Genomic DNA, 25,598 nt, shown 5'->3' with positions numbered 1-25,598 from the left:
TTCGGTATGGCCCCTATACCACCCAAGGCTCGTATGACCAGATGCAGACCAACCACAGTGGAATGCTTAGGACAAGATGGATCATATGGGACCCTTGCCAGCCATGAAGAGCCTCTTTAGACTTCCACCTGCACTATGTAGACTTAGGTATGCATTTTTCTTTTTTTAACGCGTTATTAGGGTGAAATGAAAAAGAAACACTGCAGAGTCTTTTAAGTATCCTCATCTACAAAGCAGCCATATATTTCTGACATGGGTAGAAGTGAGGGGACTCTTTAGGTCAGCATGCCCCCCCACCAACATGAGCCATAAAAACCAATGAATGTCTAAGTATCAGGGTCCTATAGTGCTCCCACAAAATGCAAGTGCACTTTGTGAAGCACAGAATTGAGTATTCTACACATCTCAGCCTTGTGACAAGGGCCTTTGGGATAATGTTGATGTGCGATAGCTCTCCCGAATCTATCCTTTAGTATTCTATTTACCTGCAAACAAAAACCTCTTCAGGCTCCAGAATGTTTGGAGTGATGATCAGTGGAGACATTCGAAACGTTACCATGTCTGTGTAAATAGGCGCTTCCGGGATACCCTGGAAATAAAAACAAGAAGTGAAAAACATATTTTTATACATGAGGGATGGCAAAGAAAAACTGAGCATTACGATTTGTAGATGTTTTTTCCTTAAATGCTTTGATGGTCAAGCGATGCACCTGTCCCTCAATCACGCATCACGTGCACAGTGTGGGGCATAATAAGGAAAGATGCACTTACATATGAACATTACAGAGAAAGAGCATACTCTTTCCACATTCAACAGAATGGGTTTGTTGGCAGGGGAATCAGCTTCCTTGCATATAGAATAAGTACAACAAGAGAAGCCCTGGTGCAAGTTAGCGAGAATCAAACCCAGCTGAAAGCACAGACATTAGTGGAGGAAGTATAGACCTCCTTCCACTTCAACATAACTCGACTCCAAGTTGAATACATCTTATTTGAAGTGATTGACCTGTAGTGCTATGTGAAGTCACCATGTAACTCCATTCATCTTTTCCTTAAAAAGTTTTAATCTAGAACACATGAGAACAATAGAGTTTTAACTTCCTCTTTCAAAAACCTACTCACTCGTTCTACTATGCAATTGGAAGTTGGAGAATAGAGAGCTATCAGTAAATGCTTAATGTTTAAATTTTCTAAAAATTTCCTAATTTTCATAGACTGAAAACGGGTTCCATTGTCAAAGATAATCCTTCTCTGTGGTCCTTCCACCTTGAATACTTTCTGCAAGAATGTAATAACAGGAGCGGTATCTGGTGTGGCGACAAAATCAAAATAGACCACCTCAAACAGCAGTCCACTTGGACTATAATGTATCTTTTGCTGCTTGGTAAAAGCTCAAATGGCCCTGAAAAATCAAGTCATAGCTTAATCCAAGGTCAATAGCGTAGAGGAACCATATGTAGAATAGACTAACATGTTCTCCCGTGTTTGTCAGAGACAACACGTGCTGCAAGCTGAAACCCACCTGTTAAACTGAGCATCCATGCCAGGCCACCAGTACAATTGCTTGAGCTTATGGATGATAGCTGTGATTCCTAAATGTCCCTCATAAGCATTCCCAAACAAGGATTCTCTAAAGGATGTTGGTGGAACCAGAAGATCATGTACTAACAAAAACCCCACCAGCAGAGAAAGTTAATCTGCAACTTGTGCAAAATTCTTCAAAGTTGACTCTAAGTTTCTTTCTTTGGTCCATCTATTTTTAACAAACCCAACTAGTTGCTTCAGAAGTGGATCTGCAAGAAAGCTTTTAATCAATCCTGCTAGAAATGGTACACTGTTCCTCACTCCAATCAACATCATGCGCCACAATGCATTCCTCATCATCCACTCGTTCTTCTGGGGTATCAATATTTAAGGGCATCATCAACAGACTATCTACCCTTGCATTCTTAGCCCCAGACAGGTATTTGATTGAAACATTGAATTATTTTAACCTTGAAAGAATTTGTACTAACCTGGCTGAGGTATTGCCTGTACCATTGCCATCAAGCATAAAAATAAGAGGCATGTGTTCTGTAAATATTTCAAAATGCATGCTCCACAGGAAAGATTTCAACTTTTCAAAAGTCCAAGAGCAAGCCAACCCCTCCCCCTTAATGGTGTTACATTTCATTTTAGTAGATGCAAGTGAGCATGATGCATTGGCAACTGTGTGCTCTTTTTTGCCCACCCATTGTGACAGTATGGTGCCTAAGCCAAGTTGACTGACGTCCACCATTACAAAACAGGGTTTACCAGCAATTAACGCCAACAACACGGGTCCACTGATAATGAGATATATGACATGTATAAATGCTTCATTGGCGCAGCTAGTCCACTCACATTTGTGTGCCTTTTTAATTTGTTTCTTAATGGTTGTACAACAAAGGCATATCTGTGTATGAAAAGCAAGTAATATTCACAATGCTCAGAAAGTAACGCAATGTATCCTTGTTCTGAGGTGGAGAAGTGCTTTGAATGGCTCGAACCAAAGACAATTTGGGTTTGATACCCAGTTCTGATACACTGTGCCCTAAATAGACTAATTGATTCACCATAAATGTAGACTTCTCTTTCCTTAAATGATACCCACATTTTTGAACACTCGAAGTACTCTTTCTAGGATCAAATTATGTTCTCTCACGACTACCTTATTCTGAAAGGCTGGCATACCCGGAATGCCCATTAGAATAGCACCGCGAACCTCTGAAATACACTTGCTGCAGAGGCTCATCAAAATGGCATGAGTAAAAACGTATATGCCCCTAAGGGAGTAATAAACGCAGTAAGAGCTTGACTCTCTGCAGCAAGTGGTATCTGTGACATGCATACCTGAGATCACGTAATGAGAACACTTTAGATCCTCCTAATTTGGCCAATACCTCTTGCACCTAGGGCAACGGATAGCAATCAATGGCAATGTTCTTATTTTAGGTGTGTAAGTCAACACACATGCACATTTCACCTGTTTTCTTCCTGACAATCGCTACTGGGCTAACCCATCCAGATAACACAGTGGATGAATCACCCCTTCTGCACACAGATTATACAACAGACTTCGGAGCTCAAATCTAACGCTCAGAGGTACTAATCTGACCTTATATACCACAGGAACTGCAGATTCTTTAAGCTTCATTAAGTTTAGAACTTTGATATATTCCTTATTTTGCCATTAAAAATTTCCGACCACACTTTCTAACTTCACATCCTCATTGGACTCAATGAAGAAAATTGAATTATCGGCTATGATCACAGGTTTGTCAGCTCCAGGAATGCAAGTCTGGCTTAATCTTGCCAGCCAATGATGTTTTTGCCCTTAATGGCTACATATATTATGTTACAATTCTTTTTTCTAAGCATGTGAGTGATTCAATAAAGTAACCTAGAATATCTATAATTTATTCTGCAAATGCTTTAGAATGAATGTCAGTACCAAATAAGGAAATATTGTTCCATTTTTCTTTGTATAGAATGTCTGATAGGCTGACGCTGAATCTGCCATCAAGTCCACTGCCACTTCACCAATGAGAGCTTTGAACCACGGACCTTTAGTTTTGCCAGTAATATTGTCTTATGGCGTAATAGTAAGAACCACTCAAGATGAATCATTTAGCATTGATCCATATCAAATTCAATACTGCTGACTCTGACTCTGACTTGCGATTTTGAATTTTTGCACACTCCTTAGAAGTGACCAACTTTTTACATTTCTTGCAACGTTTGTCAATTGCAGGGCAATGTGGATTATTGTCAAAATACAAACTGGTTCCACATTTGTAGTGTGTATTTGACATCTTTCTTTATGGAAACTTCACTACTTTATTTCTGATAGTGATTGCTCCTATAGCTTCAGATTAAGACTCCATACTCACAGCTGACACACCCTGTGTCAAGGACTCTGCCGCCATCAGTTAACTTAACACAATTGACCTCCCGATACCCTTTGCCATGTCAATCACTTCAGTTAAAGTGAAGTCTCTGCAACTTAATAGTCTGAAATGTACTCCTCTACAGATTCCTCAGTACTTTGTTTTGTCTAAAAAAAGTTAAATGCTTTAATAAGTAGGAGTGGGCATAACTCGAGAAGTTTTACTCCATGGAATTCTGGGAGTTTACCAAAGACTCGGTGAGATTCCGCAGAGTTCCACAAGCAGCGGAATTCCGGTTCGCCGTACAATTCTACTGAGACAAAACATGCATAAGTGCTTCAATGCCTCATGCAAGGCCACTGTTGTATACTTGCCTGTCAACTTACGCTCATTTGGAGAATCATACTTATACCGCAATCAAGTAAAATATCCCCTTAGATCTCAGTAAAAACACTACCCTTTGCCATCCTGTACAACCTTCATAAAATAAATTATCTAATGGCTCACTGTCGAAGGGATACATACCCGTTTATGCCACTCAAGCCTCCCAACACTCACTGGAGGGGTGACAACCCACCTGGCCTGCTGTAGTCCAGTACGGACCCACAACAGGCGTAACAATAGTTCTCAATTCTCCAACCAGGCAGCTGTACAAAGCAGCCCGGGCCCAATGTGCTCTACCTCTCAGGGCCGGAGGTACAACTGGAAAACAGAGTCCGACCCCTACTAGCAAAAGCACGTCAACAGCTGTCTCCAAACCTCAGAAAACTACAATTCCCAACACCTCCATGATCCAGGAGGGACAACAAGCGCAGACTGAGCTGAGGGCCATTCTGATTGAAGAGGTGGCGGTCATGAGAAAGTAAACAAATATCCACCTTCTCTGTGGAAGAGCAAGGCACTGTGCATTTATCATTACTGTAATTTCCATTTCAGCTGCCTACCGAATAAGTCTCAAAATGTGTTTATTTTTTGTCTCCATATTTTAATTGGCTAAAACTAAGTCATGCAAGAGTTTTCACGGAGTTATGGTAAAAATAAACACTAAAGCATGTCATACCATATGGCATGTGTGTTAAAAACCTTCTTTGTCAGAAACATGTAGACCATGCTTAGGATACAAGAGATCAATGATATCTCCCAGATATCCACATTTCCTCCTTTTAATCCTGCCACAGGACCCCATTATTAAAGCACTCCTGGCTAGGAGAGGAATCATCTAGGCAGTTTTAACTCACTATCATCACAACTGTCATTAACAAACACCAGCTCTGCTGTAATCAAGCGTTAAAGCACACCTAGGATGCATTCGGTATCCTAGGTGGGAACCCTATAATGAAGCATGCCACCAACTAGGTTGGTAGGTAAGGGTTCTATTTTCAAACCTATTGGTTTGTTTGTATTACACTCACCCACAAATGCTAAAGAGCAAGTAAATTACACTTTATGTCAAAAGAGTACTGTTTTTTTTCCTTTTGAATAAAGAATGTTTCCCCAGGTATACCTGTCATTGTTAGTGTAGGTGATGTAAAGCTGTTTGAGGTGTGCTCATCACCAATCGTGCGAGCAAAATCTTTAAAAATCTTCAATGTGCATCCTGTTGCCCAGCACTGCCAAAACGAAAACAGCCACGCCGGTACATCAGGGACATGGTGATGTAATACGTGAGAAACAGCCAGCGACACAGGAGGTTTGGGAGGCAGCCAAACGTAGTGCCATTTTGTGGGGGTTTTTTTAGGTGTAGCCCAAATATAGCCCAATTGTAGCCCAAGTAGCCCTATGCTTATATAATACTATGAGGGGATTTGCCAGCCACCATTTTAAGTTTTGGTGACTTGGTGGCTGGCAGCAGGGTAGATAGTAATAGTTTTCTTGGCCCCACCGTCGCATTCCTTTTTTCTAGAATTTTAGCTGGGTTGAGTCTTTGGGATTTATTCTTTGGTTTAGGCCAGGTTTGTGGAGACAGGTGCATAAGGGATCTTATGGAGGTTGTCACTTGGAACATGTTTTTGAAAAGTTTACCAGGGTTGGCACATGTTTTTCGTTAAGTATTGGATGGAAGTTTGTAAGCAGGGGCAGGAAAAGGGTAGGCAGGTAGTCTAAGTTTCAGGATAGACGTTTGTTAGTTACAGTTGCAGGAAGGCAGGTAGGGAACGGGGTGTCATTGGGGGAAAAAGTTTTAACGGCAATACTGTGTAATGTTGTTGTTATGTTAATACCAGGGTGGGGGAACTTTTGAGGGGATCATAGAGGTGGGAGGGATCAGGAGTCAGCTATTTGATGTATAGCGAGGCTTTAGTTTTGTAAGGCAGTTGCCAGTTGGTTGTTTTGTAATATGCACCTGTTTCAATAAAGCAGCCTTTTTCACACACAAAATGGGTCTTGGTTTGGCTTGCCTCCCTCCCTCCCAACCTCCCATTGCCAGAACAATGGTGAGGCATCACAGACACATGGAGACTTCATGCGTATGCGCGTGAGTGATGCATGCAATAGTGCGTGAACAGCCAGCGAAGCACTGTCAGAATAAAAGATAAAAACTCACACACATCTGCCTCACTATGTGTCTTTCTGCCCTCCCCAAATGTGTCAAGTCACTGCGCGCTTCAGGTCCCTTCGCACTTGTGTGCTGTCAGGCTGCTTCCCTCAGTTTCTATTCTTCTGAGACTCAATTCTTCCAACATGCCATTCCCCGCAAAAATTGAGTTATCGGTCTCTCGCAACTGTCGACTCGTCGTGATGATGTTATGTTAGAGAAATCACTCAAGGCCATAAATGCATTTATGAGACTTTATTGTGTTTTAAGATCAGATCTATAAGCCAACGAAAGCACTGTTTAATGGGTAGCCATTCCACAGAACCCCAATGATGTAAAGAACAGAAAGTGAGGGCAACATTAAATAAATACATTCTGTGTCCGTGTGATGGCAAGGGGCCAGTGGTGCTGCGTCCGTTGGGGCATTGCCCCACTAACAGCATTAACTTCAAAATCAACATCTGGGCGAGGGTTGCTACTGACCAGTGGCCGCAGCCCCGGTCTCCTATGGGCATGGACAGTCCCTGCTCAAGCCAATCCTGGCGCTGCTGCAGCAGCGTCTGGATTGGCTGAGAGGGGTTGCCACCAGCGAGTGTGGTCATTTATTGGCTGCGACGGCGGGAGGATGATTAGAAGCGAACGCCTTTTCACTTTCAGATCTGGCTGTCCCTTCCTCTCCGTCAGAGGTGCGGTCGTGGACCCGGTCAGGTAAGTTTTCTTTACTTTATTACAATAGGTCCCCCCCGGACCTATTGTGAGCAGCGACTGGCCACAGCCTGTGGTTCTATCCAGGGTCCAATGTTGTAGCTCTGAAAGGTTGTTGGGCGCCCGAACTCTGCCATTCTGTGTATTGCAAGATAAATAGCTGGCCAGAGTTGCTAAATGTACTCAAATCAACCTGTGCGCTACTTCTGTGCCCCCCTCCCAACCCTGCATGGACACTGCTCCCACCCTGCATACAGGACCTGTGTTGAGAAGAAACCATGTTCTCTGCCTGCACACAGGTGCCACTACCAGTTCTATGTGGAAACTGTGTCCATCCTGCAAGCAGGTGTGCCGTACGCATCCTGCTGCCCGCGTTAGAAGAACTGCTCCCAACCTCTGTGCCTCTGTCTCCAGCCTGCACACACGTGCTAAGTGCCAGTTCTTTGTAGACGCTGAGCCGCTCTGGAAGTGCTCTGAGCCTCTCCCCTCATGTCTGCCCTGCATGTTCACTGCTCTCAGCCCTGGCAAACTTAACTGACCCTCCCCCTTGCTAGCGCGGACTCTGCACCCTTCCCTGGCACTTGGGCCCCCTCCTCGCCAGTCCTGACTGGAGGCAGATTCTCTGCATGTGGCAGCTTCACAATCCTGACTGATGATCCGACTACGTCGGAAAAGGGTTTGTTTTCAGTCTCACTTTAGTCCCCGTTTCCTGACAAGAAAATCCTGCCCTGACTTCCCCTGACTTGGGAAAGCGCATCTCTTCCTGCCTCTAACCTCAGCATGCACGCTTATGGATTTCCTTCTGGAGCATGTTGTAGGCTGTTCAAAGAGCTCACACATGGCATCTTCTTTAGATAATTAAGGTTTAGACTGAAGTTGGAATTTAGAGGCAATACAAACTGAGCTGGTGTCTGCGAGCGAGGCGGGTTTTCGATTGTGCGAGATTCTTGGTCTCGCTAGTGTTGCTGCAGTCAAAGCTTGGCCTGACTCTGTTGTGTGGGAGCAGTGAAACCTGATCTAGATGGATGGGCTCTCTGTAGCAGCAGACGGCAGGTTTTTCTGCACGGAATTCAGCTCAGATAGTCCCCGCAGTTACTGTCTCGTCCCCTACCAAAAACTCTTTGGGAATCCAGTGCCCTGTCTACAGCCTCTGACTTTAACATCCACCTCACCTCAGGTTAGTGGTGAACTTGCAAATATAAAAAATAGAATCAAGAGAGCACTTTTGACCATACCAACCTATTTTTCTCCCCTCGACCCTCACCAAACCTCTGTCTGTGGCATTGCTGTGCTCCTGGTAATTAAGCCCTGCCATCTTGACTCTGGTGGGAGGGTCGGTCAGGCCCCAGGCCTCGTGGAGCTATTTTTAGCAGTGTGTATTTTGGTGTATTTTTGGTCTCTGCCGGCCCAGCTTTTGGAACTAGAATTAGCGCCTATCTGTCGCAGCGAAGCGCCCTGTGTTTAGGCAGGGCGTGTGTGGGGTGGATACTGGTCCGCGAAGGTTAACTGCGGGAGAAGGCATTGGGGGAAAGGCACCCCACGGAGTGGGGGTGAGGGGAGACTTGCGATTGTGTACTTCAGGAGGAGGGCATGTGTCTGTGATACGTTGGTGCCCTGCCCACGGATTAATCATTGACTCCGCCCGAAAGGGGCAGGGTGGCAGAGACTTGGCAACTGCGCTCCCTTGATCCTCAATAGATAGAAAAATATCATCTATTTTTGTCATTGAAACCTCTCTCGAGCCCCCACTGTGGAAAATCACGAAATTGATGTACATAAGCGGCGTTCATTTGCCTTTTCCCACTCCCCTCCCTGTAAGCACCATGAATACCGTGAAATATTGACCGCACCACTCCGCCAGTAAAAGCCCGTGCCCACATGTACCTGATAGCTATTTTAGGCACCATGGCCTTTTGCCCGCTCATTGGAATCACCGGCTTCCCTTCTATGCGTATTTGAACCCCCCCTCTCACATGCATAGACCATGAAACCCTCTCCCTCTGCGCGACCCTGTCCTGAAAGGCAACCCTTCTGCTTGACCCACGCAAAACCCCCCCATTTCCTCTTGAAGAGGCATTCTTCGCCTCAGCTGACATAACCCTCCCCAGCTGTACCTGACTGCCCCCGCTCTCTCATGCACGAGTCAATAAGACCTCTCTCTCTCTGTGCGACTCTGTCCTTGGGAGTCACGACCGCGCCTGACCAACACTTCCTTTCCCCTCATGAATAACCCCTCTGTTAGTAAACCCTCCCTCTGCGATTGACTGTCCACACATGTCCGAGGCCATCGCCTAAGCCGGGAGATACTGTTTACTGCCCCTTATTGTATGGAGTCACTCCTCTTCAAAGGACCCACTATTGATCCTGGCCTCCCCACCCCCTGGGCTACGATCAGGCGCACATATCCTAAAAATCGGCGGAACACTCAGCTGTGTGATTACCCCCTCCTCTTATCGGCAGGTCAAGGGTCTCTATTGTGGATATATGTGGGGTAGGATTGACACGAGGATTACGGGGATGTCTTCTCCTTGTTTCACAATGTCGTTATTGTAATAAGGAATGTTTTGTAAGGTATAAAAGGTGATGTCTCAGAACACTTGTTAGAGCAACTCCCGAAAGACACTGTGTTTCGTGTCCGAAATGACAGGCTCTCCTCATGAGTAATAAATCCTGTTCTTGTGATTCCTGCTTCCAGTGCCCGTCTCTTTATTTGGTAACTATTCAGAATGGGAACTAAGAGGCGACTTGCGCCAGCAGCCCGGGCATCGATAGTAATGTGGGCTCTTGTTTCACAATTGGCGTCCCAACGCGGGGTCCATCAGTGACATAAGGTCCAGTAAGAGAGATCCAGACGATGAGGTGAACATCTAAATGATCGGAGTATACCTGCCTTGAGAGGGCCCTCGTCCGGCTGCCGATTGAATGAACTTCACCGATTCTGAACGGACCTCTCTCGAGTGACCTACTGTCCTGACTGGAATCCCACAGGAATGCTGCATAGAGTAAGAGAACGATTGGGCGCTGGAGGGGGAAGACGAAGAACTATCCGCATGGTCCGGTCCGGGTAAGATTAAGTAGGGTGTTTTTACGCCTGATTGGTAGGGTGGTTTTATCCATCTGATTGATTGATTGATTGTATTGGAATCGGTATTTAAATACTGATATTGTTGTTATTGGTTCATTTAGCTTTGGTGGCTACTTGAAATATTGGTTCTCTTCTTGAGAACGAGACATTCTCTGTTTGCAAACAGCGGCGAATAGGAACGTTCGTCTCTCTTTGCAGATGGAGAAGGGTAGGTTATGCCCCTTTATGATTCGTCAGGCCTACCTTTCTCCCCACTGATTGTTTGTTATCGATTAATAATCGATTGTTGCTCTTTGAGATCTTCCCTGTCCACAAACAGAGATGAATAGGAATATTCTGTCTCCCTTTGCAGATAGCGAAGGGCAGGTAATGCAGACGTTTGTCCCCGTTGTAATCCGTCATGCCTGTTTTTCTCCCCACTGATTGATTGATTGACTGGACATTGTTGTCCAAGGAATTGTTTGTTTGAGGTATTTTCTGTTTGCAAACAACGTGGAATAGAAATATTCTGTCTAGTCTTTGCAAGTAGTAAAGGGTAGGTTATGCCCCTTTATGATTCGTCAGGCCTACCCACTCCCCACTGATTGACTATTTATTGGGGGTAGCTCACCTGGTCCGCCCAGGAGGCTACCCTAATGGAGGGACATATGCTCCCCACTCATTGACCATTTATTGGAGGTAGCCCATCTGGTCCGTCCAGGAGGCTACCCTAGTAATTGGAGGTACATCACTTGGTCCGTCCAGGATGATACCCTAATGAAGGGACATGTGTTCCCCACTGATTGATAATCTAGTTCCACCCCGGACCATTTATTGGAGGTAACTCATCTGATCCGTCCAGGAGTACCCCTAATGAAAAGGACACGTAAAAATATGAAGTGATCACCGTACCCTGTTAACAGAAACTTTAGCTTGAAACACGCTAAGGAAAAGAAGGAAAAATAAAAGAAATCGGGCTAAGTCAGTAACCCCCTGATGAGCTTTCGACTTCACTAATAATAAGAAAGATTAGGAATAGTTCGTGATAAGAAATATAAAATAGCGAAAGCTTGACAGCAAGACAGCCACGAGGTAGCCAGGTTCCGCTGCCTATTCCTGCTTCAAACATGTCTGCCTCATTGCTCACCACGCCCAAATAACGGTAACATGAAATAGATACAAATCCATAGACACCTACCCCCATTCCGGAAGCTCCCGGCGTGCAACAGGCCCGCGGTTACGCCCATCCGGAAGGCGAGGCCTCGGCGCGTGCAGAGCAGGGCCTGGCTGGCCGCCGTCGGAGGGGGAGACTGTGGGGCGGACGGCCCGGAGGTCGTGATGGTCTCCCCATTCCCTTCCTTCCTTCTGCCCTGCGGGCCCAGGGGGGAGGATGTCTTGCCTCAGCCACCGACCCCCCCCCCTTCTTTCGCTTGCCCGATCCAGCCAACATCAAAGTCCGAAGCCAAGGCGAGGTCGGCAGCGCTTCTTTCAGCTATAATGGCTGCAACAACACTCCTTTCTTTTTACTTATGTCCTGAACGGCCCTGGATAGTTGCAGGTAGCCCCGCCAGCAGCAACCCCTGAGAGTGACAGGTAGTCCCGCCACACGACAACGCTTGAGTTGCAGGTAGTCCCGCCACATGACAAGGGGGGGATGTCTTGCTGCCTCCGACCCCCCCCATCTTCATTGCCTGGCACGGCTGTACCAAAGCGCTGGAGCCGAAGAACGGCGTGGGGTCGCTGGAAGGGGGAGGTGGCGCGAACGAGCCTCCCCCACCTCCCTCCAGGTGGAGGCTTCCAGCGACACCCCAACGCTCCTGCTTGAAGAAGGGTCCATATCAAAAAGCGGGTTTCCTTGCCCGGGACGGGCACACGCCCTGTACTCCTCAACCTTGAAGATTCTAAAAGAGCCGGGGGGGCCGACCTCTCCACGAGGTGCCCCCCGCCCTGTCCTCCGATGGAGCCACGAGACGTCGGTGCACTCCTGCCGGCGCCAGCCTCAGTTTGGAAATGACTAAAATCCTGCAAGGATACAGATTTGTTCAGTTCCGGTGGAACGCCAGAATGACCCGGTAGGAAAGATTATTGCCTCCCTCCCCACTTTTGACTGATGGTTCATATCGCTAGTCCGTTACCCCATTGCGAAAAACTTTTTTGAACTGCCAAAAGAGGTTCTGATCCAACCACGAGTCAGTGGAGGCATTCTGACTATACTGGGACCTGCCTGACCTCGCCCAAAATGGCGCCGATACAAAAATGAAACTTTAAAACTCCTTGTTCACCCGGATTGCTCAAACATTGATGCTCCGAGATATGTATGCATTTTTTGGACAATGAAAGTCGATAAGATGGATAGTGATTATGTGTTGAGACAGTGAACTGATTCAGGGTGGGTACTAATTACGTTTGGAAGCAATGAATTGGTATGAAATAAGCACTGATTGACCATTTGGACAATGAATTGATAAACGTTAGGTCTTGAGTAAATAGTTGGACAATGAGGTAATATTATTGAAAGCTTGAATTCTTGACATGCATCATACTCGCCCTGTAGGAAAGTTCGATACGATTTTATTGCACTGCTGCACTTTGTGAAATAAATGATCACCGACTTCGTTCCTCTTATGCACGGTTCCAGTCTGCTCCGTGGCCGGCCCACTGGGTTGTAGGCCCGTATTTGTGCGCCAACATTATTAATTAAAGGTATTTTGAAAAGGAAAGTATAATTGTAGTGGTTGCATTAATGAGCTTTTGAATGTGTTACTACTGTCTCCAATATAAGCGAAAAATGAGCAGCTTTATTAAGGTTGAAGGGTAAAAAGGCCCGATATTTAGCAGCTACATTATGTGTCACAGGCAGCCGGAAAAGTGTTCTAGACGCCCTTAAGCGACACCACAGAAATACCACCTGACCACCACCCTTGCACACGACCTAAAAGGCCACGATCGAGTGATTCGTGTAGATACGCAGACCATCGATGATTATCTACTGGTCCCTCTGGGCTTAAACGCCGAGATGGTAGAGAATGCGCCCCGTGGAGATAGGTCGAGTATGTGGTAGGTAAAAACATTTTCGGACTATTGCGCGCTGATGTGTTTTGAATGCTGCCCCCACCCCCTTCTTTCTCCTCCCTTCTGCAGGTCACGTCGGAACATCGGTTGAAGTATGGAAGAGCGATGGTCGAACGACCGACAGAAGGAGAAAAAGGGGATCTGAGCATAGTACTTATGCTAACGAAGCCTTGAAAGGCGTAGACTTAGATATGACTGTGCCTCCTTAGAAGGTAGCAACTGGGAGGATGGAATGACATAGAAACTTGACGGGTTAGTACTGTATGACGGAATTTGACTCGAACTAGCACGCTAGATAGTGCAACTATGACGCTTAACTAGATAGGGAAAGGACAAGGAAAAGTTCCGGGGTAAGGTTTACCTAGGCACCACCCGTCTGGGAAGGTAGGAATGTTGTTGATGTTCAAAAATGTACCACCTCCTTCTCGCACTTTTATAGATATAGCTAAGCTGTCCGACTGTTCTCCCGATTAATGCCCTCCGTTGCCTCAGCCTGGAGAACCTTTCCGCCAAAGGGAGAAAAGGAAAAACGACTCAAAGATCCCACCGTGAGTAGTAGCACAACCAGGTTAATTCCTGACCAACTGGCCAAGATGTAAGTATTAGCAACCGAGAACATTCGCAAAGATAGCAAACAAGGGGAAAAGGAGGAAAGGTAAAAAGAGCTCAGCACGTAGATAAACAGGATATTAAAGATACGCAGCATGCAAAAAGAGATCTTTTTGGCCAATAACTGTTCTATGTTTTGTCGTGAATCTCTTGTATATGTAATACATGTACTGTCTTCCTTCGTCTGAGTTTGTGTGCATGTACTGTATGGGTTTATGTCTCCCCTTTGCTTGCGTCTCTGTGTTACCTGACCCCTGCTGCTCCGTGTTGTGAGCGCACTAAATGACCTATTTTCGTACACGTCTCTCTCTCTCTCTCTCTCCCACTCTCTCCCCCTCTATCTATCTCTCTCTCTCTCTCTCTCTCTACATGTCATACGTGTACCGAATGGCTCGTTTAGATTGCGGACGACTCTCACTCTCTACGAGAGTCCCCCTGTTCCATCTTCCTTTTTATGGTAAAATTGTGCCTCGCTGGCACCAGTCTGATTGGATACTTATTGAACGCGAAGGTGTTCAGCGAAATTGACAGAAACTAAAATGATTGTATCTCGCCATAATTACTACCTCTCCTTTCTGCAAAATGAATGAACTCGAATTGGCTAAGAAAGAAAGGACAGGTAAGACGACTACGGTCCCCCAATCTGGCCTTTTATAGGGGAACTATATGTCAATGGCACCCTATTTTTTTCAGTTCATCAGAGACAAGCGCCAACGTCCAGATTGACCCCCAATGCCCAGATTGCCCCACCCCTTTGCACTCAAGCGCGAATGCCCGAAGCGTCCCCGCCCCACTTGATTGACCCCAGCTGCTGTCCCCGATGTATATCTGATGACCATGAGTAACTGTCGCCCCTCGAGAAAAATCTGTTTAACCCTGACTCTCGATGATAGCACCCCCGCCCTGTTTGAAAGGGTTAACCAGCTCTAAAGGGAAATGTTAGACTGTTAAGGCGCGGGTTAGAAAGAGCAGCCTCCCTGGAGGTTCCGAAATGTTGAGTTTGATGAAATGCGCAGTTGATAGGGGTCTGATTTCTGTCCATATGTGTCATGAATAGACGATGAATAAACTCGGCATGAACCCAGTAGGAATGCCGACATATACACTGCATGGTAATAGACTTCTGACTATGACCAATGAGCATAACACCCAGGTGTTAGGATTGCGAGTGGAATTCAAATGTAAAAATCTCTTCTCCTGTCAGTTCTCTAAAACTTGTTTTTACCCATTCAAAGATATACGATCACAGGAGGAGAAGGGTCGGACGTGACGTACAGCCTGGCTGCAGATCTTGAGACACATGTGACCTCAACCAAAGGTGGAGCTGCAGAGCAACAAGATACGGGACGAGACAGCAATTTCAAACGTGGAAAATGAAACTTGACGGGCTGCCCTGAAGCCCTCCGTCTGCTAACCCACGTGTGCCTGAAGTCTTCGCCCCCTTTTTCGGGCCCGATTGATGGGCCTGCTTGCTTGTTATCCTTTGCTCCCTTGGTCCCTTTGGTGTGTCCCAGGAAATCTGACCCCACTCCGCCCTCTCTCCTATCGACTATTCGAACCACACACCCTCTTTTCCACATGACTTCTTGCCAAAAGGAAGAACAGCATTTAGGTGGAAATAGGGTGGTGCCACGGAAATATAGGTGCCGAGCATAAGGCGCCACTAAAAGGATTGGTTAGGGAACAGGACTGTGGTCTAACAGCGGAGGACTGACCGCACCCTGCAACGAGTAAGGATAGATCCGAGCTGGACCTATAGCTCCACCGCCGGTGCTCAACAGCGCCAACGAAAAGATACGAACGAGAGCCTACCAGTGATGGCTCACTGCTAAAAAGACACTGTGACGAAGAGATCTTGTGTATTGGACTGAATTCCTCCCTCAACTACTTGGTCAAAATGTTCATTGGTCACATTTTTTTGAGAAAATCAGAAGCATTTATGCTATGTAGTACGTTTGAACGTTAGGAACTCAACAAATGCAATTTCCTATGTGCTGCATTCTGCCAATCACATCAACTGTCCATGATTATATGCCATATGTTAGTATTGACAAATGCTAATTCTTCAACCGCACCTGTTTATATGTACACCCATCAATTAGGAAATGAACTTTGTTATGTAAAAAGCGGCGACTGTGGAAAATCACGAAATTGATGTACATAAGCGGCGTTCATTTGCCTTTTCCCACTCCCCTCCCTGTAAGCACCATGAATACCGTGAAATATTGACCGCACCACTCCGCCAGTAAAAGCCCGTGCCCACATGTACCTGATAGCTATTTTAGGCACCATGGCCTTTTGCCCGCTCATTGGAATCACCGGCTTCCCTTCTACGCGTATTTGAACCCCCCCTCTCACATGCATAGACCATGAAACCCTCTCCCTCTGCGCGACCCTGCCCTGAAAGGCAACCCTTCTGCTTGACCCACGCAAAACCCCCCCATTTCCTCTTGAAGAGGCATCCTTCGCCTCAGCTGACATAACCCTCCCCAGCTGTACCTGACTGCCCCCGCTCTCTCATGCACGAGTCAATAAGACCTCTCTCTCTCTGTGCGACTCTGTCCTTGGGAGTCACGACCGCGCCTGACCAACACTTCCTTTCCCCTCATGAATAACCCCTCTGTTAGTAAACCCTCCCTCTGCGATTGACTGTCCACACATGTCCGAGGCCATCGCCTAAGCCGGGAGATACTGTTTACTGCCCCTTATTGTATGGAGTCACTCCTCTTCAAAGGACCCACTATTGATCCTGGTCTCCCCACCCCCTGGGCTACGATCAGGCGCACATATCCTAAAAATCGGCGGAACACTCAGCTGTGTGATTACCCCCTCCTCTTATCGGCAGGTCAAGGGTCTCTATTGTGGATATATGTGGGGTAGGATTGACACGAGGATTACGGGGATGTCTTCTCCTTGTTTCACAATGTCGTTATTGTAATAAGGAATTGTTTTGTAAGGTATAAAAGGCGATGTCTCAGAACACTTGTTAGAGCAACTCCCGAAAGACACTGTGTTTCGTGTCCGAAATGACAGGCTCTCCTCATGAGTAATAAATCCTGTTCTTGTGATTCCTGCTTCCAGCGCCCGTCTCTTTATTTGGTAACTATTCAGAATGGGAACTAAGAGGCGACTTGCGCCAGCAGCCCGGGCATCGATAGTAATGTGGGCTCTTGTTTCACACCACCTCCTCTTTGCCGCAGTTGCATGCCCTTGCTGCCCACTTTGACGCCCTACCACCACATCTCCATTAGCGCTGCTTCAGTCCGCATTAACAGGCCCGTGGCAAGTGAGAACAGAAGCCCTTCTGACCGGTGGATCATGAAACTTCTGTATAGGTCACGCTGGGTCAATGACCTATGCCCCCTCACCTGACCAGATGCCCGGGTTGCATAAATCTAGGATCAAATGCAGACAATCTCTGCCTAGGGCAGGCGCTCAGCTGATCTCAACGCCTCACAGCAGTCACTTGTTGCTCTCAACTAGTGTTATTCTGTGAAAACAAACATTCTGGGAAAACAGATCAAGCGCTTGTGTGAGATGTAACCCAGCTGCTGTGAACACCACAATGTACAGAAAATTCAGCTTTCAGTGCACTTCTACAGTTCCTCTCTTATTTTACATGTTTACTTGATCTTGCATTCCCCACAAGTTAGCTATTTTATAATATGGTTGTTTATCTGTATTTTTGTCTGTGCATACTTTGAGGCTTGAGCCATGCCAGGTGTTTATGAAGGGCTTTGATTGAGCACGCAGGTGCTAAGGCTAAAGCCAAACAAAGTGCCTGTCAGTGGGTTGGCCTCTCTCTCTGCAGAGCATATTTGGTATTTCATTTGAAACTGAATTTCTGTGGAAATGTATGTGAAGGGGGTACACTCATGTCAAACTATTTGCAAGGCAAAGTAAGAGAAATTAAAGTGCTTATATTTGAAGGAGTGCAGTGCATGTTGGGGGCAGTGAAGTGACAGATGTGAGGAAGGGCATTCGGGGAAGAGGGAAAAGAGGATGCTGAAGAGGAAAGAGAGGGGGGTTGAAGATGTGCAGATGGACAAGATATGCAGAGAAAAAGAGGATAAATATCTAACATAAAGCACACATAATTGAAGGCCAAAACTCCTTCCACAGGCATCAATGCTATTTAATTCACAGACTCACTATTTCAGAATTTCAGAATCTAAACATTTTCAATGTTAATTATTTATGAGAAATCATTATTGTTACTCATGTATCTTAAGCAGCTAACACCCAGTGACAAAACCAATCATACTGACAGTCTTTAGGCATATGTCAGTTGTTGTGCCATTTATCTGGATAACATTACATCTTAGAGAGAAATCAAAATACCGGTCTGATGGTACACTATGGGAAACACAGAAATGTATTTGGCATGTTCTTTAATAGGGAGCACCCACTTTTTTCATCTCACTTAAAGACCTGTCTGCACATATCTCTATATGACTGGGTACAGCCAGCAGCTGTGGATGCTTCCCGAAGTCTGGTTAGAGCATATTTTTCCAAAGGTAATGCAGCATGCAGTGCAAAACACTGGGCAAGCATACATTTTAAAGGACTAAAGTTGTCATGCAGAACAATTTACATAATATTTATTTATTTATTTATTTTATTTATTTCAAAAGTTTTATATAGCGCTGGCTAGACCCGGAGGTATCAGAGCGCTTTACATGAGCATCAGATCATAGTCACAGGTTACATCGTTACAAAGGTTACATAGTTCGTACAGCAAGGCCACATAGTAACTTGTAAGGTCGAGATAAACAATAAGCACAAATACGAAAGGGGAAAAGCAGGGAAGGTGAGAGATTCAGAGGAGGGGGGTTTGAGCAGGGGAAGTAGACAGATAAAGAAGGCGGGAAAGAGGAGGGTAGGGTGAGAGACACAGCATGGGAAGAGGAGCGGAAGGGTGACGGGGTCACAAACCGGTACACGAGTCAGGGCAAACGTCCAAAGTCCGGTAAGCTGTGATCCCAGGGGAAGTGTCATCACTTCCCTAACTCTGTTGCGAGAGGCTCCCTTTGCGCAGTGGACTCTCTCAGAGTGGTCTCTGAGACTCCAAGGCCTACATACTGGATCCTTCCCCAGAAAGGGGAGAGGGAATGCTTTGGCAAGGATTGCCATACCAAACCTCAAGTGTGAGTGGCTCCCTTGGTGCAGTGGACTCACTCAGCGGGTTCGCTGAGACTCCAGACTGTAAATATTGGATCTTTCCCCAACAAGGGAAGAAGGAGTTCTTAGTCAAAGGGCACAAAGGACAGGGGGGTAGGCCGAGTAGCAGGCAAGGGGAGAGATTCGGGGGAGAGGGGATAGGAGCTGGGGACGAGACAATAAGGAGAGACGAAAAGAAGTCTGTCTAAAGACCAACTGGGTAGGTGACGACCAAGGAGGGAATCCACGGCCCATCTCCCATATAGCTAAACCAAGTAGCTCCATTACATTAACTGTTGAACAAGTTAATACAAGAAGATACGGGGAAGTTTTTAATGTGTTTAATGTTTCAAAACTATACGCTCCCACTGCTTAATAAGCCTTTCTTTATCGCTGCATTCATTTGTTTTAAAATGCACCATTTGCCAATCTTGTTTAAATTTCTTTCCTCAGGAGAGGGACTCTTCTTAGACCCCAGATTTGTCCATTGAACTTGTTCACATCGCTAACTCGTTTTTTCTATTGGAAAGGGTAGAGCCAAAGCGGTTTTGCTTAGTACCCTAGCCCTCTTCAGAAGTCAGACTTGCTTGGCAACCCAGAAATTCTCTGAAATAATGTATGAGTTTTCTTTTATGAATGCCTAGAAGAATTGAATTTTTAGTCCATTTATCACAGAAAAAGTGCTGAAAATCGCACCAAAAAGATGCTAATTCTTTTTTTTAATTCATGGAGAGAGAATCCCCCTGAACCCTCCTTATTGCCATCGGGCTCGCTCGTTCTGCATACGCCTCACCAGTTTCAAATTCCACCAGCTGCCACTGATAATGACGGCTGCTCGCCATGGGCAGTAAAACGAGATAAACCTGGCAGTATTTACAGTAAATAAAGTAAATACTGCCAGCTTTATCAATGTTTCATTGTCCATGACGAGCAGCCGCCATAATGCATTTTGGGAAATATTAAATGTGTGCGTTAGTAAACTAACGTCTAAGGCTCCTTGATAGAAATATGAAATATGGATCCAGGGAAAGTTAGAATGGCTACAAAAGACACATCTAGTCAGCGCCACATGCAGTTTTCTCTCCGCTATCCTGTTCGAAAGCTAATAATCACTCTGGTGCCATTGAACATGTCTGGGTGCGCTGTACTGACTTTATAACCCACAGGACGCCTTTCAATGCAACACATGCCACAGAAATAAAAGACGATAGACAAAGCGTTTGAATGTTCACTCTCACTGATTTGAAATGCCCTACCGTGGGAAGCAGCAGCACCTACATATATGCGACGTAGTCCTTTAGCTCCAAAAATAACATGGGGGGAGTTGTTTGTTTACCATGGCTGCAGGCGCCGCTCTTTTGCCAACTGCAACTGGTTCCAGCCTCACCCCTTCCCCTTAATGTGAATGAGGCTCTGCTGACCCCGCCCTGGGCCACGTAAGAAGCGCCCCATTTTAAGCCTATTCACTGCTGCTTGGTGCAGCCACTCCCATCAGACTGATGTCACTCTCCTTGCTTGTGCCTCAAGGGCGAGGAATTATCCTCGCCCAGTTCAGCACATTCATAGGAGGACTCTCTTGTCGGAGGGTCTGATGTCACCTCAGAAAAAAACCAAAATAGAAGTGGAGCACCGAGCAGTGAGTATTTAAAGCTGCTCCAATGGTGTTAATTTTTTCCCTTTGTTTTGTCTCCACTCTAAAGCTACTGGGCTGGGAGGACAACGCCCCCTTCACCTATTAATTCCAGCCACCCCTGTTACATGCCCAGCAAGATCCTTCCAAATGTATGCCAAACTTCTAGTGAGAAGGGAACTCTGTTGTAAGTGGGTAGAATATTTCCCTCCCCAACACTCTAACTGGCTAGAATCTATATGCTCAACATCCAAGTTAGATCTAAGGGGGAAATCATCTAACAGGAAGAAGGCTAGGATTTTGTGTTTACAATTAGCTGCGGAACTTAAGGTGAATGAAGCAATCACATGCTACAGGTTAAAAGACCTTGTCACACTATCAAACATTCTGCCACCATTGTGCTACAAGCATGAATCTGTGACAGGGAAATAAGTTCGTTTTCACTACAGAGGTGTATTTTGGTGCATTTGTGTACGTCCAGGGCCATTCGTAAGTCAAGGGTGGGCATAGACCTTCATGCACACTCTAGGTTAGTATGAGGCAGGGACTAAAAATATGATAACCAGGATACCAAATACCTGCAGTCGAGCATGCAGGGCAGGAATCACAACTGTACACCATGGAATGGCCATTCATCTCCCAACAATTGAGAATAACCAAGAAGAGACACAGATGACAATGATTAAAAAAAGTTAGATGAGCCCACTTTATTGGAAAGCAGCTGTTTTAGAACTTTTTTGAATGCTATAATAGATGTGGTAGTGTGTGGAACATGTGGAGGGAGCTTTAATGTGGAGTTGTGTTTCTTATTGGTATACCTATTTCCCTTTCTTTTCTTTCTACTCTGCTTAAATGGCACCAAAAGGAGTTGAATGTGGTAACAGGATAAACAAATAGATAAATAAAAGTAAAGCATACATTCCAGGAGAGGACTAGAAAATTGCTAAACATTTGCTAATACACAGCTAATTCAATTATATGAAATCTGCTACAAAAGCATGTTAAGTGAGAGAATAATAGTAGAAATTTGCTAAGCCAATGTGAGTGCACGCTTCATGCAAGCCCTGCTCTCTGGACCATGATGCCAGCTGTATACTCAAGTGGCCCGAAATTGCACAACTGAAACTAGAGATGGGCTTAGGTTAAATAAACTTGGCACTCAGGGCCACTTGAATGTTGACAAATTGTCTCCTGGGTTCAAAGGGTCTGAAAAGTCAGTTAAGAGCACACAAGCCTCACTCAGCACAGCTAAACTGTAAAGTAGAAGCAACACACACAAACGACAGCTATCAAAACCAGGATTACCATTGCAATCCTCAGAAAAGTCACATTCAACTTGCTGACTGATGGTCTTCCATATCTTGAAGGTGATAGCAATAAATAAACACCTTAACTACTGGGCTAATACCCCACTCCCCCAGACCTCCCCCGTTCTGAGCCATTTTTTATCTATTCGGGGTAGCTCCATATACTTTTTGCCACACAAGGTATCCACATCAGATTTGCATATTTTGTTTCCCAAAATATTGGGGATTCTAACTGTACCCAGGTTTTGAGAATTCCCTGGGAGTTGATAAAATAAGCAAAATATAGCCAAACTTTGAGTTTTTGGGGAATAATAGGAAAAAAGTGCACCACATAAAAGTCACCATCTTCCCAGCTTTCAGCAACATGCAGAGCTGAATAAAAGACCTATTTTTTACCACAGGTTTTGCCTCTTCCAAAGAGGTAGCCAATTATTCCTATTTTCTTGAACTCTCAACCTACTTCTAATATGTGGTGGAAACAAGTATGAAACCCAAGGAGGATCTGGCTGTACACTGGCATGAAAGAGGGCATACGATACCACAATTCAAATTTACTGTGTTAGAAAGATTGGTGGATAAACCACATGTTGACACAGTTAGACTGTTGGCACAAAGAGAGACTTATTGGATAAAGTCCCTTAGGACGCTGACCCCCTATGGTCTTAATGATAAGATTGAAATGGTGTGCTTCCTGTAAATATTGTAGAAATATATGTGACTGTAATTGATTTTAATGTTAACATTGCATTATGCGTGTCATTGATACTTATGCTCACAAAACCTCACGAATAAGGTTATGTTTTTTAATGTTTTTTAATTTTCTTTTTGTTTTCTCACCACAATATAGCACGTGCTAATATTAGCTGTTATTTTGATTTTCAATTTTCCTTTACATTTCATGACGAGGATAAGTGCCTTAGTGTCTTGTTTTCGTGATTAGTAGTTTTGCGCCCGCCATTTTGGATGAGGCTCCATGCAAATAGAAGTCCGTTTTTCATTTCGCTCGCATTTTTTCGCCATATACCGGCAATTTGCAAACGAGGCAGTCGAACGATAGAGCGGTAGTGTGAGAGCCGAGGGGAAAGTGAATGGAGTGTTAGCAAGAGGTTGAGAAAGGTAAGAACGCTCTCAAGTATCTCGGTTAATCATATTTCCTAACGTAATACATCGTAGCGCTAAGGGAGTCTTTCTTTCCTTTGTAGTGCAGACATGGAGATATACTAAAGGAATACAGTTGTTCGACAGTGCGAACGAGACTGAGTAAGTACTGGTCTCTATCACGGTTAGGCAACAGACATTCTATCACCTATTTTTGTGAGCTAAGAGGTGTTTTTATGTCATTTTCAGAATTAAGAGGCAACGAACTTGACATTTGTCAGCTTTATTGTGATCATTGTAGGTAAGAGTGCATAGACACAGGTATTGGCATGATGTTCAGATTTGTCACTGTGTTGATTTTGGTAGCAATTGGTGCGTTTTTTTCATTTTTTCATTTTTTTCATAAGCTTGGAATCAATTAGAGTTGTAGTTCACACTTGGGTGGTTTTCTTGGTTTATAAGGTAACAAGAGACCTTTTGTGAATTTTTGCGAGCATGATGTTTAATCACACAATGGACATGTTTTTGACCCCTGGAGATCTTTTGGTTCCTGTATACCACATAAGTAACAGTAGTAGTGTAGTTGTAATTGTGAATAGTATAAGATGTTTCTAGTAGATAAATGACAGATTTTTTGTTATTCATAGTGCATTCCCCTGACGAAGGTGCATACCGAAATGCATTGGGATATGTCTACATTTGTTTAATGATGGAGAGTTTTTTGAAGAATTCAAAATTACACATCTTCTGATGATAAAGAAGAATAAAAACCACTTTGAAGAAAAGAAACACGACTACCATCGTTGATGAGAGTTTATTATTATTTCACTTTGCGATTTGTACATACTGGGTGACATCAGCAGTCTGACTTATAAGACTGCGGATATATTTGCATTTTGATTGTGTGGCGAAACATAAGGTTGAAAATGTTATATGTTTAGTTTGGATTATAATTGTATGAAAAATAAGAAAAAAGTAATCACGTACTAGTGAAGTAGTGAATAGTGCTCCCCAAAACACAGGTTTCTGTGAACTTTTCTATGTATACGAACTTGACTTGGGGCTAGTCAAAATTTGGGGTAGCACCAAGTTTAATGGTTGAATTGTTGTAAGTGATACATGATGTTATAATAAGGAGTGCATATCACGTAACATTGTTTCAAATCCTCAGAAAAGTCACATTCAACTTGCTGACTGATGGTCTTCCATATCTTGAAGGTGATAGCAATAAATAAACACCTTAACTACTGGGCTAATACCCCACTCCCCCAGACCTCCCCCGTTCTGAGCCATTTTTTATCTATTCGGGGTAGCTCCATATACTTTTTGCCACACAAGGTATCCACATCAGATTTGCATATTTTGTTTCCCAAAATATTGGGGATTCTAACTGTACCCAGGTTTTGAGAATTCCCTGGGAGTTGATAAAATAAGCAAAATATAGCCAAACTTTGAGTTTTTGGGGAATAATAGGAAAAAAGTGCACCACATAAAAGTCACCATCTTCCCAGCTTTCAGCAACATGCAGAGCTGAATAAAAAACCTATTTTTTACCACAGGTTTTGCCTCTTCCAAAGAGGTAGCCAATTATTCCTATTTTCTTGAACTCTCAACCTACTTCTAATATGTGGTGGAAACAAGTATGAAACCCAAGGAGGATCTGGGAAAGCTATAGATGTCTGTAAAGCAGATACAATTCTGAATTTAGCAAGAGGTCATATTTGCAGATCCCTCAAGGTTTTCCCAAAGCAACTAACTGTTGAATTAAAAAAATATTTAAAATGAGTTGGAAAAACAGCCATTTGTGACAACATTTTCATCTCTAACTTTTCTCAGGATAGCTGATCTACAAAAGCAGAATACCATTACATCCTCTAGACCATTCTGGTGATGGGAATATATAACGTTTGTAGGTTCTCCAAGAACTGAAGGTACCCAGATGCAATAACTGAGCTGCACCGTATATTGGTGTTTCATTGTGTACAGAGTACAGATCAATGCATATGGTGAAATATCTAGAGTGAAAAATAGCTATCAAGAAAACCTATTTTTTTTTTTTTAATGAGCACAAGATATGGAGTTTAGGAGCTGTGGTTATTTGTATTCTTTCTGAATTTGTGGGTACCTGTATTAGCTAATGATTCAGAGATTATTTTTCAAAATGTCTTCTTACTTATACACTGGCTTACATTTCAAAGCACAAATGGAACAAAATTCAGTTAGTGATACCAAATGTTCTACTGTTGTATGCTCCAACATGTCTTCTGATAAATTGGTAACTCACTTGTGTGGGTAGGCGTAGTGCCTGAGAATGTAAGCGAGTCAAAATACAATATGTATGCATCACATTTTTCCATTGAAAACATTTTCCTCATTTTTCTGTGACTGAAATTTCAGCAGTCAATTGGAGTCCCCTTGCAAGGGCTCCCAAGGAACTTGATTTAATCCTTTCCTGCGGTTGGCAATAGGCCCAGCGACACAAGTGGCACAGTGTTTTTATCTGCACAAGTGG

At 44.5% G+C, this 25,598-nt stretch overlaps 1 protein-coding gene across 1 annotated transcript in view; it reads right to left on the bottom strand.

Moving 5' to 3' along the window:
- The window catches only part of LOC147711075 (protein-arginine deiminase type-2-like), a 727,074-nt gene that overhangs the window by 287,244 nt on the left and 414,232 nt on the right, over positions 1-25,598 (bottom strand). Inside the window, exon 8 of the mRNA XM_086921889.1 lies at positions 486-589. Within this exon, the coding sequence (XP_086778015.1) occupies positions 486-589 (104 nt within the window). The remainder of the gene's footprint in view (positions 1-485; positions 590-25,598) is intronic.

The sequence above is a fragment of the Lissotriton vulgaris genome, chromosome 5, assembly GCF_964263255.1.
Source record: "Lissotriton vulgaris chromosome 5, aLisVul1.2, whole genome shotgun sequence".
Lineage (NCBI taxonomy): Eukaryota > Metazoa > Chordata > Amphibia > Caudata > Salamandridae > Lissotriton > Lissotriton vulgaris.
Note: the sequence above shows the minus strand (reverse complement) of the source record. Positions and strands in the feature narration are given on the sequence as shown.